Source organism: Physeter macrocephalus, chromosome 1 (genome assembly GCF_002837175.3).
Source record: "Physeter macrocephalus isolate SW-GA chromosome 1, ASM283717v5, whole genome shotgun sequence".
Lineage (NCBI taxonomy): Eukaryota > Metazoa > Chordata > Mammalia > Artiodactyla > Physeteridae > Physeter > Physeter macrocephalus.
Window position 1 is genome coordinate 94,601,767 of NC_041214.2, and position 21,887 is coordinate 94,623,653.

General features: G+C 36.7%; 1 protein-coding gene across 9 annotated transcripts in view; it reads right to left on the reverse strand.

Annotated features, from left to right (window-relative positions):
* Nucleotides 1-21,887, reverse strand: part of CFAP91 (cilia and flagella associated protein 91) — a 153,659-nt gene that overhangs the window by 97,463 nt on the left and 34,309 nt on the right. For all 9 annotated transcript variants that reach the window (XR_008617499.1, XM_024120311.3, XM_024120310.3 and 6 more), the window contains one exon: nt 7,283-7,464. Coding sequence is in view for 8 of the 9 variants with exons in the window: in XM_024120311.3 (XP_023976079.1) it covers nt 7,283-7,464 (182 nt within the window). In the remaining variant the exon portion in view is untranslated. The remainder of the gene's footprint in view (nt 1-7,282; nt 7,465-21,887) is intronic.

The window sequence follows — 21,887 nt, forward strand, 5'->3', positions numbered from 1 at the left end:
AAAGAATGAAATTAGAACATTCTCTCACAACGTATACAAAATAAACTCAAAATGGACTAAAGACCTAAGTGTAAGACCTGAAACCATAAAATTCCTAGAAGAAAACATAGGCAGAACACTCTGACATGAATCATAGCCATATTCTTCTGGATCTGTCTCCTAAGGCAAAGGAAACAAAAGCAAAAATAAACAAATGGGACCTAATTAAACTCAAAAGCTTTTGCACAGCAAAGGAAATCATTGACAAAATGAAAAAACCTACTGAAAGGGAGAAAATACTTGCAAGTGATATAACTGACAAGTGGTTAATATCAAAATATATAAACAGCTCATACAACTCAACATGTAAAAAACCAAACAACCCAATTAAAAAATGGACAAACGAGCTGAAGAGACATTTTTCCAAAGAAGACATACAGATGACCAACAGGCACATGAAAAGATGCTTAGCATCACTAATCATCAGAGAAATGTAGACCACAATCAGATGTCACCTCACACCTGTCAGAATGGCTATCACCAAAAAGTCTACAAATAACAAACATTGCAAAGGATGTAGAGAAATGGGAACCCTTGTACACTGCTGGTAGAAATTAAAATTGATGCAGCCACTATGGAAAACAGGAGGTTCCTCAAAAAACTAAAAATAGAACTACCATATGATGCAGCAATTCCACTCCTGGGTATATATCCCCCCCCAAAAAAACAACCCCAAAACACTAACTTGAAAAGATACATGCACCCCAATGTTCATAGCAGCATTACTTACAGTAGCCAAGATATGGAAGCAACCCAAGAATCCATCAACAGGTGAATGGATTAAGAAGATGTGGTGTATATATACAATGGAATTTACTCAGCCATAAAAAAGGAATAAATTTCTGCCATTTGCAACAACATAGATGGACCTAGAGCATATTATCCTCAGTGAAATAAGCCACACAGAGAAAGACATAGTGTACATTATCACTTACATGTGGAATCTAAAAAATAAAACAAAGAAGCGTATGTAACAAAACAGAAACAACCTCACAGATGCAGAAACAAACTAGTGGATACCAATGAGGATAGGGAAGGGGTGGGAGGGCGAGACAGGGGTACGGGATTAAGAGATACAAACTACTATGTATAAAATAGATAAGCAACGATGATATATTATACAGCACATGGACATACAGCCATTATTTTGTAATAACTTTAAATGCAGTATAATCTATTAAAAATTCACTATGCTGTATACCTGAAACTAATATAATCTTAGTTTTTAAATGTAGGGCAAAAGTGATGCATAGTGTTCTCTTATAGTCCCTAAATTGTTTAGGCTATAGTATGTCCCTCTTCCAATTCTAATACTCTTTATTTGCAACTTCTGTCTTTGGTCTTGATGTTTCCCACAAGAAGTTTCAGTATATTATTAATCTTTATCCAAAAAATTTATGATCGTAATGACCATTTCTTTTGCCTTTTTAAGGTTTCTTATTGGTTTCTGATTTAAAATTTATTATTTACTTAACTTGTGAAGATTAAATATGTTAAAAACATAAAGCACTTGGAACAGTTCTTGGCACATAGCGCTCAATTTTTTTCTTAGTGCTTTCGGTGTCAGCCTTTTACTGTGTCATTATTTTTCACTTATTTTTATGCAAACATTCTACTAATGTATAATATATACACAGAAAGGTACACAAAGGAACATCCCAAATAACCAGCACTCAGATCAAGGAACAGAATTTACCAGAACCCTAGATTGCCCATCATACTCCCTCCCAGTCTCTACTTGTCTCAAGGATAGCCACCAGCCTGATTCCTAACATATTAATTTAGTTATGATAGGTTTTGAGCTTTATATAAATGAAATCAAAACGTAGGTACTCTTTAGTGTCTTACTTCTTTTGCTCAGCAATATGTATGTGAGATTCACACATGTGGTTATGTGTAGCTGTACTTTCATTCTCGTTACTATATAGTATTCCACTGTGTGATCATACTACAGGTTATTCATCCATTCTATGGTTGATGGACATCTGGGTTGTTTTCAGTTCAGAGTTACTATGAATAGTGCTGCTATGAACATTCTTGCACTTGTCTCTTGGTGAAAATCATATATGCATTTCTTTTTTTTTTTTTAATTACCTTTATTCAAGTCAATTTGTGTGTGTGTGTGTGTGTGACGCGGGCCTCTCACTGTTGTGGCCTCTCCCGTTGCGGAGCACAGGCTCCGGACGCACAGGCTCAGCGGCCATGGCTCACGGGCCCAGCCACTCCGCAGCATGTGGGATCCTCCCGGACCGGGGCACGAACCCGTGTCCCCTGCATTGGCAGGCGGACTCTCAACCACTGCGCCACCAGGGAAGCCCTGCATTTCTTACAGTAGAGCTAAGTACTCACTTTTCTTGGGTATATAGTGAGGGATGACGTTCCTGGGTTGTAGGTGTTGCGCCAGCTTTAGAAGATACTACCAGTTTCCAAAGAATGGTTGCAATATATACATGCAGTATATGAAATTCTCTTTGCTTCAAATCCTTATCATCACTAAGTAATATCAATCTTTTTAACATTAGCTATTCTGGTATGTCTGTAGTATCAAACTGAGATTTTAATTTGCATTTCCCTGATGACTAATCAGGTTGAACACTGTTTCATATGTTGATTGGCCATTTGAAAACCCGTTTTATCAACTGACTGCTCACATCATTTGCTAACTTTTCTTTTGGGTCGTCTTTTTCTTGTTGACTTGTAGGGTTTCTTTATGTGTTCTAGATATGAGTCTTCTGTCATATGTAGGTATTGCAAATATCTTCTCCCAATATGTGGTTTGCCTTTTCACTATCTTAATGTATTTTGGTGAACAGAGGTTCTTAATTTTAATGTGATCTAATTTCTTAATTTTCCCTTTATGGTTACCATTTTTTGTTCTATTTAATAAAATGTGTGCCTAACCAAGATCATGAAAATATTTTCTTATGTTTCCTTCTAAATTTTTGTTTCACCTTTCACATTTAGACATCTGGGATTGGTTCAGTTTATGGTGTGAACTAGTAATCGAGTCACTGTTCTCAAGATGACTATCTAATTGACTCAGCACCATTTATTGAAAAGATCATTTTTTTTCTAGTGTACTGTAGTATCATCTTTGTCTTAAGTCAGATGATATCTACTTGTGGGTTAATTTCTGGACTCCCTATTCTGTAACAATGATCTATTTGTGTACCTTTGAGAATATACCACACTGTGTAATTACTGCAGCTTTAAAGTAAGTCTTTGTATCTCATAGTGTATACTGTTCTGTTTCTTCACATTTGCCTTGGCTACTTTTGACCCTTTCACATTTCCATATTAATTTTAGAATCAGGTTATCAATTTACACACACACACACACGTTGGTTTTTTTTGTTTGTTTGTTTGTTTTTCCCAGTACTGCCTGGAGGTAGAAATCAGAATCAAAGTTCACTTTTGCACATGGGTATCTAATTGTTTCATCAACATTTATTGAAAAGACCTCCTTTTTCCCACTGAATATAGTGGCATCTTTCTCATCAATCAAATGACTATAAATGTGGAGTGAGAAATCTGCCAGTTCAAAGGAGCCCAGAACCATAATTATTTCCTTGAAATGCTACAGCCAAGTTATTTCCACATTCAGTTTCTTAATGCATAATCAGATCTACAGCAGGTGTCGCCATGGCTTACCACATGCAAACTCTTTTATGTGAAATACATTAATCATCTTGTTCAAATCACCTAAATCCTAACTTTTGATAGCTTAATCTGAAAGAGGAACATTAAAAAATGTTCCACTGTGAATAGGAATTTGTCCATTTCTCCTTGTGATTCAATCAATTTTGCTTTATATTTTGAGTCTATGCAGAGTAAATTCAAATTCATAACAGATATAACTTCTGGTGGGTTTTTCCTTTTATAACTATTTCATGTTCTTCATTATCCCTTTTACTGTTTTCTGATTAACTTTGGTCTAATATTAACATTGTTACACCAGCTTTCTTTGGGTCAGCTTTCAGTATCTTTTCCACTCCTTTATTTTCAAAGTTATAATGCTATTTTATAAATAGTAAGCTGTTTTTGCTGGGTTTTAAAGAATTCAATCCCAGAATTTTTTAATAGGCAAGTTTAAGTCACTTTTATTATATATTTTGATTATTAAAATATTTGAACATTTTCCCTACACTATACTATGTATTTTCTATTAATCGTGTTTTTTCTTTGTGTTTTCCCCCATTTCTATTGTTATTTCCTCTTTTTCCCCTTTGCCAATTGTGAAACGATATATTTCTTCTCTTTTTTCCAGAGGTTACAAATAAATTTTTTAACCTAGAAATTTCCACTCATAGTTTTCTAATAAAGTCTAAAGCTAATTAATATTGCTCTCTCTCCAAAAGAAAATAGAATTTTTGCATGCTTTATTCTTATTTCTTCTTAACTCCAGTACTCAGTGTGGTTCTTAAACCAGCAGTAGCAGCAGCATCTGAGAGCCTGGTAGAAATGCAATTCTCCACCCTTTCTCAAACCTAGTAAATCAGAATCTCTGGGACAGGGCCAGGAATCAGTGTTTTAACAAGCTCACCAGATGATTCTTATTCATGCAAAAGTCTGAAAAGGACTGATCTAGAGCAGAGGTCATCAAACTTTCTCTGTGAAAGGCCAGTGAGTAAATATATGAGGCTTTGTGGGCTGCACAGTCTCTTTCAGTTACTCAATTCTGCATGGCAGTGCAAAAGCAGGCAGGACACTACGTAACAAATAAGTTTGGCTGTATTCCAATAAAACCTTTTTAGGGTCACTGGAATTTTAATTTCATATCATTTTCACATGTCACAAAATAGGTTTTTTTCATCCATTTTTAAATGTAAAAAATCATCCTTAACTTGCAGGCCATATATAAAAAGGCAATAGGCCAAACTGGCCTATGGACCATAGTTTGCCAATCCTGATCTAGAGTTTTAGTACTTGCTTCATTCTTTTTTTTTTTTAAGTATCATTTTTTAAAACTCAACACTTTACATTTTTAATTACATATTTTTCTCTTATTCTGCTTATCATATTCTTAAACACTGCTTCTTCCTTTGGGGCTTATTTTTCTTCTTGTTGAAGTATGTCCTTTTGTTCTTCCTTTCAGATTAATAGCTAACATGTACAGAATGCTTATTTACATACTAAGCACTGGTCTAAGCACATTACATAAATGAATTTGAATTAATCTTTACAATATCCTATGAGATAGACCTATGAAATGTCCTATCCTATGAAAGTGTCCTTATTTCACCTTCACTCCTGAATAACTGTTTGGCTGGTATAAGAATTCTAGATTTGGAATTATTTTCCCACAGCACTTTAAAGATAATACTACAAAATGCCCACCTGGAGTACTCCTGCTCTTAGAGAGCCTGGAATTCCATGCATAAGTGGCCCCAAGCCCACTTCCAAAATCTACATGGGCCTCTTCCCAGGATTCAGACTCCTGAGGGCAGACTGTATGCTGCTGTTTGCTCACCCTTAAACCCAAGGCATAGCCAAGGATGTGTAAACAGAAAATGGAGAAGCAAGGTGGGGCAATCATATACATGCATGACAGGCCCCTTGTGATGTTGAACAGAGCCAGAGAAAAGGGCAGGCCACTAGGCAGCCTCTCCCATTGCTGCCACATTCCAGCATGCAATCCCAAAGAGTCTAAGAATTTTAAATGTACATTTGTCCTTTCAACTATTTAGAAAGATTTATTTGTGAAAAATATAGAACGTATTTTATCTAACAGATAGTGGCTTGATTTATAATTTTTAAATATCTACACATATATCAATAGTATATGGGCCTCTATTTGAACCTCTGCCCAGGGCCTCACCAATGAGGAGGTAGGTCTAACTCATGGAGGTTTTTATTGATACTTCAACCCCAGAGCTGCCAGTGGCAGGGCTCCAGATTAGGTCTTTTACCAAGTGAAGCACTTCTGAGTCCCTGCCCAGATTTCTTGTTTTAGATGTCCTGGTTCTGGTCCTCCTGCAGCTCAACGCTAAGCCCTTGTCACACCAAGAGGTAAAGCCCAAGGCCCCAGGTAGGAGCACTTGGCTTAGACTGGCAGGCACTGGGCTTCAGTCCTATCTGTGGGCAGGAGAAAAGTTTTTGTCTCCTTTAGTTTAAGCAGGTAACTCAGATCTGCTCCCCACCATTCAGAGTCCCTGCTTACTGTCACAGGTTCCCAGCTATTTCTTTCTTTTAGGAAGAAGTCTCCACTTCCAGACTATGGAAATTTTCTTCCTTGCTTTTAAGTGTGGTTATTAATCTTTATAATATGTTTTTTATGTGCTCCGAGCAGAGGGAAAGATTTTAGCATACTTTTAGCCTGTCATCTAGGCCTGTAATTAGAGCCTCTGGTTTAAAGTATGGGTGTCAAGAATGTTTAATCTGGATTCATAAAGTGGGCCAGGAAACAAGAATCAAAACTAGAACTCAGATATGAACATCTTCTTTGCCTGTGATGCAGAGTTGATCACAGCAGTTAATTACATTGGGGAAACAAAAGTAATCTCATTTTAATAAAAATCATTACAGTGTACCAACTATCTCCATGACCTTAGAGTGAGTCAGCCTCTCTGGTTCTCAGCTTCCCAGCGACAATCAAGTGAGTTCAATAAGCTAATGCCTAATAGTTTCTAAAGGTCCCTTCTCTTATTTATTTTTATAGTTTCACATAATAAGGGCCTAGACTGGAATGAATTTCTATACTCTGAGATTGAATTTCTGAGCCTGGAAGATATTAGCATTTCAGAGATAATATCAAAAGAAATCATCCAAATCATCAAATAAAGTATATAAGAGAGCCTTGATAAATTGCAAGATATTTTAGCAAAGAAAGATAATATTATTACATATGTTGGAATACGCATTCAGTATTATACACTCAAGAAAGGTTTATGTGTAAAGAAGGAGTATGAATGCCTCAGTGAAAAAGAACTGATTCACTGGGAGAAACACTGAGAAGAGGGAGGGGAGTTGTTAGTAAAGTAACCACAAAATTAAGCCGAAATATAACTTCAGCTTCAGGGGAAAAGGACAATAAGCCTCCTTACAGTGAAAAGGGCGTAAATACCTTTGAACAAATCTATCAGAAAATGTATGAGTCTATGAAGTAGCTCTACTGAGCAAGACACTTTAAATAGCAATACTTTAAACCACAGTTGCCTCTATGTGTGTCATTTCCAAGAACTCAATAGCATGTGTGGTTATCAGGACAGTCATCTGCAAATATTCAAAAGAATTACCAACTCACCCCAAGTGAGAGTAGCCAGGGTCAGCAGTTCAGGGATGGAATCCTGACATACTATGTATTCTGGAGAATACGGGTCTGTTTGAACTTCGGCATCGCGATAATCAGTCTGAGTGCCCACAGTATACATTGAAGGAATGGGGAGGTACTTAGTGGAAGGAGGAGGAAAAGTATATGGCTCTGCCCTAAAACAGAAAATCATTTTAAAAATTAAAACCTGATACAATCACTTTATACCTATCAATAGGTTTTGAAACATATATGATAAAGAGTTTAACAGTCTTTCTATATAAAATGCCCTTGTGAATCAATAAGACAGTTAAATAGCCACAGAGAAATGGGTAAAGGACTCCAGAAAACAAAAAGTAAAACTTCTAACAATCATATGAAAAGATAATGAACATACCTAGTAATCTAAGAAAAGTAAATTAAAACAGCAAGATGCTATTTTATTATATAACATAAGCAATGATTTAAAAGTTTGAAAGTACCTAGCATCAATGAAGTTGTGAAGAAACAGACATTCTCATAAACTGTTGATGGAAATACAAATAGGTACAACCTAACTAACAGGTAACTTATCAATATATATCAAACCCTTAAAATACCCTTTTGCCCCAGCAATTGTACTCCTAGGAATTTATTGTAGGAAATAATTCAATGAGTGTGCAAAGATATATGCAGACATGTTTATAAAGTCTCATTTATAAGAGTAAAAAACTTTTTTTAATGGCCAATTTTATTTTTAAAAAATGGTTATACCTGGAGTCATTAGGCATCAACCTTGGACCCATTATTTTCACCTTTGTTTTTTTCATTCTGTCTGTTTTTAAATACAAAAAAACTTTTAAATTCACTTAAACATATGCCCACCCTTACACATAATTTCTTAAACAATAAGTATGACAGCACACATGGTTTAATGTTTTAGTGCAGTGTTTTCTTGTGCTTTTGAGTTTGCGTACCTCAATCCCTTTTTCTTCCTTATCCACCTGTAGCAGTACCTTCTCTATATACCCAATATCTAGGGTATATATCTCAGTTGTATCCTTGAATTATATCTTCCATATTTTTTTGCACACTTATTTTCTACACTGACACAAATATACACAAATATAGTGTTATTTTATCGTTTGACTAACATGAAATCATACTATAAATACGTTTTTGCATCTTGCTTTTTTGACTAAACAACACTCCATGGAAACCCTTCCCAATCTACTCATGTGACTCTTAAAAAAAAAAAATTACAAACTTAATCACCATCAGTAGAAAAATTGTTTTTTAAAAAAAGGCCCATCCATAATGGAATTTATCCAGCTATTAAAAGTGACAATGTAATCTATATTTATGAACGAACAAAAATGTCTATGATCCAAAGTAAAGTAGAAAAAAGAACACTATAAAGCAGTATGTACATTAGGAGTACATTTTTATGTTTTTAAAGACTGTGTAATTAGGCACATAAAAATGCCCAGATGGATACACAATAATAAAAGCAATTATTTCTGGATAGTAGGGTTATAGAGAGAATTTTTTTCATGTTTATAGTCTTACAAATTTTCTAACTTTTTTTTTAACCTGTATATATACTACTTATAAAATAAGAAAAAAATATATAACCATTTCCATTTAAAATATACCATTTTGAAGAACTGGTTAAATTACACAAACAATAAATAATGGAAAAAAAGAGAGAGATTTCCATTATGAAAAAGTCAAACGCAAGGGGAGGTGCTTATACATGAGCACAGCATGTACAGCTTAGCTCAAAGAAAAATGCATTTCAAGCCAATTAGAAAGAAGTGTCTATTTGGCATTTCAACCTGTGATGGAACAGTACTTTAAATTGTTTTTAATGCTGAATTCTAACAGGCATTGAAATCATTTTTCAGCAGTTGCTATTAATTTCTAACACATGTAGACTATAAGTATGTACATATAGTTTCTTAAGTTTTCAGCAGAAAGTATGCTACTATAAAAATTCTACTTGAGGAAATAACTTCAAATTAGCTTTATCATCACAGATCATGTGAATATTATAACACCATAAGCTTGAATCAAGAGAATAAATTATTGTTTTCTAAATTAAATAATTTCACATTTGACCCATCTGATCAAATGTGCTAGGATTATGGTAAAGCCTGAGGAATCCTTCTGACTAAGCTTTCTGCTGACTTGGGACCCTTCTAGGTGGGTCTGAGGATAGGATGCAAAGGAGGAATGCTACTTTGACCAAAGTCCTATGCAACTTAATAGTACAGTTTCTTTCCCAGCCAACTTGTTATTTTTCTCCAACCTATTCTTTTTCTCTCCATTTCAGTTGGTTTTAGAGGAGAGTAAAATGTGAATAAGAAAGAGCAAAAATCTCTTTCCCACCTCTGCCCAACCTCGACCGGGACCCAATGCCAGAAAGACTCCATATCTGCTTCCTACTTGGCTTGAGCCCTGCCTTGTCCTGAATCCCATCCTCAGCCTTACTTAGTCTGGCTTTGGTATCTTTACAGCAGCCACTGCTGCTCTATTCCCTCCATCCAGGCCCCTCCTCCTCTACTACGGGCCACTACCAGGAACATGTACTGTCTGCCACACCTACAGTCTTCTAGATTTTCCCTTCCAGCCCCAACTGAACTGCACACAAAGAGGAGCTTCACAAAGCTAGCAAATTTTGTTTTGTTATTATGAACTCTATTGAATGTCTGCATTTTTTAAAGGCAATTTTTTAGAGCAATCTTAGGTTCATAGCAAAATTGAGAAGAAGGTACAGAAACTTCCCATATACCCCCTGCCCCACACATGCATAGCCTGACACATTATCAACATGACTCATCAGAGTGGTAGCTTTGTTAAAATTGATGAACCTCCATTGACACTTCACAGTCACCCAAAGTCCACAGTTTACATTAAGGTTCACTCTTGGTGTTGTACATTATATGGGTATGGACAAATCCTTACTGTCTATGTACACATGTATAATAACGTGTATCCATCATTATAGTAACATACAGAGTATTTCCCCTACCCTTAAAATCCTCTGTGCTCCTATTCATCCTTTCCCCATTCCCCCCAACCCCCTGGCAACCAATGATCTTTTTATAATATCCATAGTTTTGCCTTTTCCAGAATGTCATATAGTTGGAATCATACAGTATGTAACCTTTTCAGACTGGCTTCCTTCTCTTAACTATATGCATTTAATGTTCTTCCATGTCTTTTCATGACTTGATAACTCATTTCTTTTTAGTGCTGAATAATATTATATTGTCTCAATGTACCATAGTTTATTTACCCATTCACCTACTGAAGGACATCTTGGTTACTTCCAAGTTTTGGCAGTTATGAATAAAACCGCTATAAACATCTGTGAGCAGGTTCTTCTGCAGAGATAAGTATTCAACCTCTTTGGGTAAATACCAAGGAGCAGGATTGCCAAATCATATAGTAAGAGTATGTTTAGTCTTGTAAGAAACTGCCACTGTCCTCTGAAGTGGCTATAGCATTTTGCATTCCCACCAAAAATGAAAGTTCCTGCTGCTCCACATTTGGTGGTGTTAGTGTTCCAGATTTTGTCCATTCTAACAGGTGTATAGCGGTATATCATTTTAATTTGCATTTCCCTGATGACATCATGTGGAGCATCTTTTCATATCCTTATTTGCCATCTGTATATCTTCTTTGGTGAGGTATTTGTTAAGGTCTTTGACCTTTTTTAAAAACAGGTTTTTTGTTTTCTTACTCTTGAGTTTTAGACTTCTTTTATTATTTCGGATAACAGTCCTTTATCAGATATGTCTTTTGCAAATATTTTTTCCTAGTCTGTGACTTGTCTTCTCATTCTACTGACACTGTCTTCTGTAGAGGAGAAGTTTTAAATTTCAATGAAGTCCAGATTCTCCATTATTTCTTTAATGGATCATGACTTTGGTGTCTAAAAAGTCATCACCATACCCAAGATCATCTAGGTTTTTTTCCTATGTAATCTTTTAAGAGTTTTATATTTTTGTATTCTACATTTAAGTCTGTGATGATTTTGAGTTAATTTTGTGAAGGGTGTAAGGCTTGTGCCTAAATTCATTTTTTTGCATGTAGATGTCCAGTTGTTCCAGCATCATTTGTTTAAAAAGACTGTCTTTTCTCCATTGTATTGTCTGTTCTTTATGTCAAAGATTAGTTGATTATATTTATGTGGGTCTATTTCTGGGCTCTCTATTCTATTTCATTCATCTATTTGTCTATTCTTTCCATAATACCACACTTTCATGATTATAAAAGTTTTACAGTAGGTCTTGAAGCCAGGTCATGTCAGTCCTCCAACTTTGTTCTTCTCCTTCAATATTGTGCTGCTTATTCTGAGTTTTTTGCCTCTTCATATAAGCTTTAGAATCACTTTGTCAATATCCACAAAATACCTTGCAGGGATTTTGATTGAGATTACATGGACTCTATAAATCAAATTGGGAAGAACTGACATACTGACACTATTGAGTCTTCCTATCCATGAACAAGGAATATTTCTCCATTTAATTAGTTGTTCTTTGATTTCTTTCATCAAAGTTTTGTAGTTTTCCTCAGATAGATCTTGTGTATATTTTACTAAATTTATACTTAAGTATTTCATTTGTTGATGCTAATGTAAATGGCACTGTTTTATATTTCAAATTCCACTTGTTCTATATAGGTATATAGGAAAGCAGCTGACCTTTGTATACTAACCTTATATCCTACAACCTTGCTATAATCACCTATTAGTTCCAGGACAGGTTTTTGTTTTGTTTTTTTTTCAGTAATTTCTTTTAGATTTTCTACATAGATGAATATGTCGCCTGCTAAAAGACAGTTTTATTTCTTCCTTTCCAAACTGTATACCTTTTTTTTTTTTCAAACTGTATACCTTTTATTTCTTCTTCTTGTCTTATTGAATTAGCCAGGACTTCCAGTATGATGTTGAAAGGGAGTGACGAGAGGTGACATCTTTGCCTTTTTCCTGATCTTTGTGGAAAAGCTTTGAGTTTCTCACCCTTAAGTATGATGTAAGTTTTTGGTACACATTCTTTATAGAGTTGAGGACATTCCTCTCTAATCCAAGTTAACTGAGAGTTTTAATCATGAATGAGTATTGGATATTGTCAAATACTTTTTCTGGCCTCTAGTAATATGATCATGTGATTTTTCTTTTTCAGCCTGTTGATGTGATGCATTATATTAACTGATTTTCAAATGCAGAATCAGCCTTGCATACCTGGGATAAATCCCACTTGGTTGTGGTGTATAACTCTTTTTATACATTGTTGGATTTGATTTGCTAATATTTTGTTGAGGATTTTCATGCCTACATTCATGAGAGATGTTGGTTTGTAGTTTTCTTTTAATGTCTTTGCCTGGTTTTGGTATTAGAGTAATGCTGGCCTCAAAGAATGAGTTAGCTTCTATTATCTGAAAGAGACTGCAGAGAATGGTATAACTTCTTCCTTAAATGTTTGGTAAAATTCACCAGCAGACCCATCTGGGCATGGTGCTTTATGTTTTAGAAAGTTATTAATTACTGATTCAAAAATTTGTTAATAATAATATAGGCCTTTTCAGATTTTCTATTTCTTCTTGTGTGAGTTTTTTGGCAAATTGCCTTTCAAGTAATTAGTCCTTTTCATCTAGAATATCAAATTTGTAGGTATAGAGTTATTCACAATATTCCTTAATTATCTTTTTAATGCCATGGGATCTGCAGTGATCCTTTTTCATTTCTGAAAATGGGATCCTTTTTCATTTCTGATATTAATAATTTGTGTTCTTTTTTTTCTTAGTTATCCTGGCTTGAGGCTTATCAGTTTTAGTGATCTTTTCAAAGAACTTTGTGGTTTCACTTATTTTCTCTATTGATTTCCTTGATCAATTCTGCTGATTTATGGGACTTACCTGGTGGCACAGTGGTTGAGAATCCACCTCCCAATGCAGGGGATGTAGGTCCGATCCCTGGTCAGGGAACTAGATCCCACATGCATGCCGCAACTAAGAGTTCGCATGCCACAACTAAGGACCCTGCGAAAAGCAACTAAGGAGCACACATGCTGTAACTAAAGGAGCCCATGAGCTGCAACTAAGGAGCCCACAAGCTGCAACTAAGACCCGGCACAACCAAAATAAATAAATAAATAAATATTTTAAAGTACGGGGCTTCCCTGGTGGTGCAGTGGTTGAGAGTCCGCCTGCTGATGCACGGGACATGGGTTCGTGCCCCGGTCCAGAAGGATCCCACATGCCACGGAGCAGCTAGGCCCGTGAGCCGTGGCTGCTGAGCCTGCGCGTCCGGAGCCTGTGCTCCGCAACGGGAGAGGCCCGCGTACCACAAAAAAAAAAAAAAAAAAAATGTACATGGCGTATACTCTCCATACACTTGAAAAAAAAAATTCCATTGATTTATGCTCTAATTCTTATTGCTGCTTTTCTTCTGCTTGCTTTGCATATAATTTGCTCCTTTTTCTAGTTTCTCAAGGTGGAAGCTTAGATGATTGATTTAGATCTCTCTTCTTTTCTAATACATGCATTCAATGCTATAAACTTCCCACTAAGCACTGCTTTCATTGCATTGCACAATTTTCTATAATTTGTATAGTCATTTTCATTTAGTTTAAAATATTTTAAAATTTCCCATGAGATATCTTTTTTGATCCATATGTTATTTAGAAATATATTGTTTAATATCCATATATTTGGGGATTTCCAGTTCTCTCTCTGTTAATTTCCAGTTTAATACCACTATGGTCTGAGAGCAGACATTGTATTATTTCTGTGCTTTTACATTTATTAAAGGGTGTTTTATGGCCCAGAATGTGGCTATCTTGGTGAATGTTTCATGTGAGCTTGAGAAGAATGTGTATTCTGCTGTTGTTGAATAAGTAGTCTATAGATACCAATTATATACAACTGATTAATGGTATTGTTAAGTTCAACTAGGGCCTTACTGATTTTCTGTCTGCTAGATGTATCCATTTCCAACAGGAGGTGATAGTGGATTCATCTACTTCTCCTTGTAATTCTATTACTTTTTGCCACATGTAGTTTCACACTCTGTCATCAGGCACATATACATTAAGGATTAGTATGTCTTCTTGGAGAACTGACTTCTGTATCATTATGTAATGCCTCTCTTTATCCCTGATAATTTTCCTTGCTTTGAAGTCTGCTCTGTCTGAAATTATTATAGCTATTGTGTTAGCATGCTATAGTTTTCTCTATCCATTTACTTTTGTTTTTTTTACATTTTTTAATTGAAGTGTAGTTGATGTGCAATATTATATGTTACAGGTGTACTATACAGTATTTCACAATTTTTAAAGGTTATACTACATTTATAGTTATTATAAAATATTGGCTATATTCCCTGTGTTGTACAATAAATACTTGTAGCTTATTTTATACATAATGGTTTATACCTCTTAATCCCCTATTCCTATATTGCCCCTCCCCCTTTCCCTCTCCCCACTGGTAACCACTAGCTTGGTCTCTATATCTGTGAGTCTGTTTCTTTTTTCTTACATTGACTAGTTTGTTATATTTTTTAGATTCCACACATAAGTGATATCATACAGTATTTGTCTTTCTCTAACTTCACTTAGGATAATACCCTCCAAGTCCATCCATGTTGTTGCAAGTGGCAATTTTCATTCTTTTTTATGGCTGAGTAGTATTCCCTTGTATATATATACCACATTTTCTTTATCCATTCATCTGTTGATGGATGCTTGAATTGCTTCCATATTTTGGCAATTGTAAGCAATGCTGCTATGAACATTGGGGTGCATGTATCTTTTCAAAATAGTGATTTTGTTTTTTTCAGATATATACCCAGGTGTGGAATTGCTGGGTCATAAGGAGGTTCTATTTTTAGTTTTTTGAGAAACCTCCCTACTGTTTTCCACAGTGGCTGCACCAATTTACATTTCCACTAACAGCATAGGTGGGTTCCCTTTTCTCCACCTCACTAACATTTGTTATTTGTGTTCTTTTTGATGATAGCCATTCTGACAGGTCTGAGATAATAGCTCATTGTGGTTTTGCTTTTAGTAAGATCAAAAAAGATATCTTTTCCTGATGATTAGCAATGTTGAGCATCTTTTCACGTTCATGTTGACCATCTGCATGTCCTCTTTGGAGAAATGTCTATTCAGGTCTTTTGCACATTTTTTAATTGGGTTGCTTGGGTTTTTTTGATGTTGAGTTGTATAGGCTGTTTATATATTTTGGATATTAACCCCTTATCAGTCACATCATTTGAAAATATTTTCTCCTATTCAGTAGGCTATCTTTTCATTTTGTTGATGGTTTTCCTTGCTGTGCAAAAGCTTTTAAGTTTAATTAGGTCCCATTTGTTTATTTTTGCTTTTATTTCCTTTGCTTTAGGAGACTGCTCCAAAAAAATATTGCTACAATTTATGACAAAGAATGTTCTTCCTATGTTTTCTTCTAGGAGTTTTATGGCTTCAGGTCTTATATTTAGGTCTATGAGTTTATTTTTGTATATGGTGTTGGAAAATGTTCTGATTTCATTCTTTTACATGTAGCTGTCCAGTGTTCCCAGCACCACTTATTGAAGAGGCTGTCTTTTCTACATTGTATATTCTTGCCTCCTTTGTCATAGATTAACTGACCATAAACACATGAGTTTATTTCTGGGCTCTCTATTCTGTTCTAATCTATCCATTTACTTTTAAGCTATATGTGTCTTTATACTTAAAGTAGGTTTCTTATTGACAACATATAGTTGGTTCTTGTTTTTTGATCGACTTTAACAATATCTGTCTTTTAATTGGTTCATTTAAACCACTGATAGCCAAAGTGATTATTGATAGTTGGATTAATATCTACCATATCTATTTGTTGCACTTGTTCTTTGTTCCTATTTTATCTTCCACCTTTTTTGTTTTTTTGTAGTTTTAACCACGTTTTATATGATTATATTTTCTCTTCTTTATTAGCATATCAGTTATACTTCCCTTTATTTTTTACTTTTTTAGTGATTGCCCCAGAGTTTGCAATATACATTTACAACTAATCCAAGTCCACTTTCAAATAACACTATATCACTTCTCAAGCAGTGTAAGTACCTTGTAATAACAAAATAGTCCTCATTCCTCCCTTTCATCTCTTTTATTATTGCTGTCATTCATTTCACTTATATATAAGCATATACATGATATATTCATGAGCATACATATTATTGAAGAGGCTGTCTTTTCTACATTGTATATTCTTGCCTCCTTTGTCATAGATTAACTGACCATAAACACATGAGTTTATTTCTGGGCTCTCTATTCTGTTCTAATCTATCCATTTACTTTTAAGCTATATGTGTCTTTATACTTAAAGTAGGTTTCTTATTGACAACATATAGTTGGTTCTTGTTTTTTGATCGACTTTAACAATATCTGTCTTTTAATTGGTTCATTTAAACCACTGATAGCCAAAGTGATTATTGATAGTTGGATTAATATCTACCATATCTATTTGTTGCACTTGTTCTTTGTTCCTATTTTATCTTCCACCTTTTTTGTTTTTTTGTAGTTTTAACCACGTTTTATATGATTATATTTTCTCTTCTTTATTAGCATATCAGTTATACTTCCCTTTATTTTTTACTTTTTTAGTGATTGCCCCAGAGTTTGCAATATACATTTACAACTAATCCAAGTCCACTTTCAAATAACACTATATCACTTCTCAAGCAGTGTAAGTACCTTGTAATAACAAAATAGTCCTCATTCCTCCCTTTCATCTCTTTTATTATTGCTGTCATTCATTTCACTTATATATAAGCATATACATGATATATTCATGAGCATACATAATCAAATACATTGTTGCTCTTATTACTGTTATCAATTTTTTTCTGAATAGGCTCCTTTAATAATTAGTCAAAGAAGAAAAACAAACTGCCCACCATTTGTCTTCCATTGTCTTCCTTTTTTTTTTAAATTGGTGTACAATTGCTTTACAATGTTGTGTTAGTTTCTGCTGTACAACGAAGTGAATCAGCTATATGTACAAATATATCCCCTCCCTCTTGGACCTCCCTCCCATCTCCCCACATGCCGCCCATCTAGGTCATCACAGAGTACTGAGCTGAGCTCCCTGTATTATACTGCAGGTTCCCACTAGCTATCTGTTTTACATATGGTAGTGTATTTAGGTCAAACCTAATCTCCCAATTCATCCTACCCTCCCCTTCCCCCCCGTGTCCACACATCCGTTTTCTACATCTGTGTCTGTATTTCTGCCCTGGTGTTCTTATTATTTTGAATAAGCTGTTAAAAAATAAGTTTTTATTTCACCTTCATTTATTCTGTCTTTGATGCCCTTCTTTTCTTTACGTAGATCCAAGTTTCTGACCTATATTATTTCCCTTCTCTCTAAAGAACTTCTTCTAACATTTCTTGCAAGACAGGTCTAATGGCAACAAATTCCCTCAATTTTTGTTTGTCTGAGAAGGTCTTTATTTTGCTTTCATTTCTGAAGGATAATTTTGCAGGGAACAGAATTCTAGGGTTTTTTTTTTCTCTTAACACTTTAAATTTTCACTTCTCTCTCTTCTTGCTTGCATGGTTTCTGAGAAGTCAGATGTAATTCTTATCTTTCTTCCGCTATAGGTGAGGTAATTTTGTACTCTGGCTTCTGTCAGAATTTATTCTTTATCTCTGATTTTCTTTAGTTTGAATATAATAAGCCTTGGTGTAGCTTTTTTGATATTTATCCTGCTTGATGTTCTCTGAGCTTCCTGACTCTGTAGTTTGATATCTGACATTAATTTGGAGAAATTTTCAGTCATTACTGTTTCAAGTATTTCTTCTGTTCCTTTCTTTCTTCTCCTTTTGGTACTCCTGTTATACGTATGCTATACCTTTGCATTTGTCCACAGGTTTTGGATATTCTGGTTTTTTCAGTCTTTGTTCTCTCTACTTTTCAATTTTAGAAGTTCGTATGGATATCCTCTAGCTCACAAATTCTTTCCTCAGCTATGTCCAGTCTATTAACAAGCCTATCAAAGGAATTCTTCATTTCTGTTTCAGTGTTTTTGATCTCTAGCATTTTTTTCTTCTAGTTCTTTCTTAGAATTTCCATCTCTTTGCTTACATTGCCTATTTGATCTTGCTTGAAGTCTACTTCACCCATCAGAGCCCTTAGCATGTTCATCACAGTTGTTTTAAATTCCTTTTCTGATAATTCCAACATCCCTGCCATGTCTGGTTCTGATGCTTATGCTGTCTCTTCAAATTGTGGTTTTGCCTTTCAGTGTGCCTTGTAATTTTTTTTTTCTTACAGCTACACATGATGTACTGAGTAAGAAAAACTGTAAATAGGTCTTTAGTAATTTGGTGGTAAGTTGTGGGGGGAAGGGAAGCATTCTATTTTCATATATTAGGTCTTTCTTTCAGCGAGCCTATGCATCTGGACTATGAGCTTCATAAGTGTTTTTCAGTTTTTTCTTCCCCCTTAGGTGGGGCAGGATGGCAAAAGGGGACTGAAGTTGGGTATTTCCTTCCCCTCTCAGTTAGGCACTGATAATACCCCAGCAGGTTAGGCTCTGGTTCACTAGTTTCTCCTGACAGCTGGCCTTGTTAAGAAGAACAGAGTGCTCTAGCATATTTCAAAGTGGTTCCTTTTTCCCTCCTCCTGCCAGAAGCATGGGAGGATTTTTCTCCAATATTTACTGTGAGAACCTGGTTGAGTTCCTGAAGGTAAATCACAAAATTGTGGGAGCCCCCATGACTGGGTCCTCCTGGAGTTTTTCATTCTCAGAGTTTTCCACACTGAATCTCCAGCAACTTGTCAATTATAGTTCAGGTTTTCCTACCTAGGAAGGGTTCTCAGGGCAATTTCTACTCATGAATCTCTGTTCTGGGTAGCTATTACTCCCTGTATTTGCCTGTCTGTTTTTAAAATCTTCAGTTAATAGCAACTTCCAAGCACTTTATATGTGAAACTGGAAACCACTACTGAACATTTTTAAAATATTACTTTTTATCCTCTTCACCAAGATGATTACATAGAGTCCAAAGTAAAGGCTCCAACAGCTAGCCATGGAAAGGGTGTGGCTGGAGAAGGCCAGCTGTCCCCAGACAAGTCCATACTTGCTAACATAAGGTGGAATTATCCTCACCACTCAGAAACTTAATGCTGCCAGAACTCCAAAGTTGACTTCACAGACGGTTACTGATTCATTCTTTAAAACTTCTGAGAAAGAGACTATCTAGAATATCAACTGTCATGCTTTAACTCTCAAAGGAAATCTTTATCCCTTACGTCACAATTAGTTAGGAAGGAGTGGAGGGGCCCAGTGTTCACTGCCAGAACTCACTCCAAAGTTGAACAGACGGTTACTGATTCATTCTTTAAAACTTCTGAGAAAGAAAGAGACTATCTAGAATATCAACTGTCATGCTTTAACTCTCAAAGGAAATCTTTATCCCTTACGTCACAATTAGTTAGGAAGGAGTGGAGGGGCCCAGTGTTCATCACTGTAGACCTCAGAACTCCCCACAATCAACTGAACAATTTTTAGACCTAATGTGATTATGACCTCCAAAGCAGGAGATCCAGTGAGCCTGCTTTTAAAGAGTTACCAAAGGTATCTATAGGGATATACTTGTCTTACAGCTTCTCTTTTGCTCATACAAAGCATTTCATAGAAAACAAGTCTGCAGTTGTCCCCAGGTAAAGTGACAATACACAAAGTTGCTCTGTCTAGGAGGAGGGCAGAGGAACTTTCCTCCATCCATGTAAGAGCCAAAGGTATCCATATACAGTCTTAAAAAATTAGAGGGGAACTGGGATCATAATTGGCACTAATATTGAGGATTACAGACCTTTGATAACATATATCCTATTCATAAGATGCTATATCATTAAGAGTAACCATATCCTTTAAATGCATGTTTGAAAGTCAAGCCCTATCTAACTGTCTATTCAGAAATCTGAGACCGTAAAAAAGGTTTCTTTTCCGGTTCATTTCAAGAATACCTTGGGGGAACTGCTCCTATAGAACACCCACTGAACGCTGGCAGAAGACCTCAAACCTCCCAAAAGGCAAGAAACACCCCACGTACCTGGGTTTGGCAAAAGAAAAAAGAATAAACAGAGACAAAAGAATAGGGACGGGACCTGCACCAGTGGGAGGGAGCTGTGAAGGAGGAAAGGTTCCCACACACTAGAAGCCCCTCCGCAGGCAGAGACTGCGGGTGGCGGACGGGGGAAGCTTCGAAGCCACGGAGGAGAGTGCAGTAACAGGGTGTGGAGGGCAAAATGGAGAGATTCCCGCAGAGGACCGGTGCCGACCAGCACTCACCAGCCTGAGAGGCTTGTCTGCTCCCCTGCTGGGAAAGGCGGGGGCTGGGAGCTGAGGCTCGGGCTTCTGAGGGAGAGGACTGGGGTTGGCAGCGTGAACACAGCCTGAAGGGGTTAGTGCACCATGGCTAGCTGGGAGGGAGTCTGGGAAAGTCTGGAGCTGCCAAAGAGGCAAGAGACCTTTTCTTCCCTCTTTGCTTCCTGGTGCGCAAGGAGAGGGGATTAAGTGTGCCGCGTAAAGGAGCTCCAGAAACGGGTGCGAGCCATGGCTGTCGGCGCGGACCCCAGAGACGGGTATGGGATGCTAGAGCTGCTGCTGCCATCTCCAAGAAGCTTGTGTGCTAGCACAGATCACTCTCCACACCACCCCTCCCGGGAGCCTGTGCAGCCCGCCACTGCCAGGGTGAACCCAGGGAGCTGTGCGACAAAGGGGAGAGGGGGAGGTCACTCCCAGCAGCCTCAGAAGCAGCCAATTAAAGCTCCACAATCAGCTTGACGTGCCCTGCAACTGTGGAATAACTGAATAGACAGCGAATCATCCCAAGTTGAGGAGGTGGACTTTGGGAGCAAGATATATTATTATTTTCCCCTTTTTCTCTTTTTGTGAGTGTGTATGTGTGTGCTGCTATGTGAGATTTTGTCTGTATAGCTTTGCTTTCACCATTTGTCCTAGGGTTCTGACCGAACCGGTTTTTTTTTTAATAAAATTTTTCTTCTAAATAATTATTTTTTATTTTAATAACTTTATTTTATCCTACTTTATCTCCTTTCTTTCTTTCTTCCCTCCTTTCTTCCCGTCTTCGTTCCTTTCTTCCTCCCTTCCTCCCTCCCTTCCTTCCTCCCTTCCTTCCTTCATTTCTTGCTTCCTTCCTTCCTTTCTTGCGGGCTGGTGCAGCATCACACCGGCCTCTGCCGCCGCGGGCTCGCCCCGCATCTGTGCCCCTCCCTCCCCCTGGCCTGAGCGAGCCAGAGCCCCCGAATCAGCTGCTCCTTTAACCTTTCTTCCTTCCTTCATTTCTTCCTCCCTTCCTTCCTGCCTTTCTTTCTTCTTTCCTTTCTTGCTTCCTTCCTTCCTTCATTTCTTTCTTCCTTTCTTCCTTCCTTCCTTTCTTTCTTTCCTTTCTATTTTTTCTCCCTCTCATTCTGAGCCGTGTGGATTAAAGGCTCTTGGTGCCCCAACCAGGAGTCAGGGCTGTGTCTCTGAGGTGGGAGAACCAACTTCAGGACACTGGTCCACAAGAGACCTCCCAGCTCCACAAAATATCAAACGGCG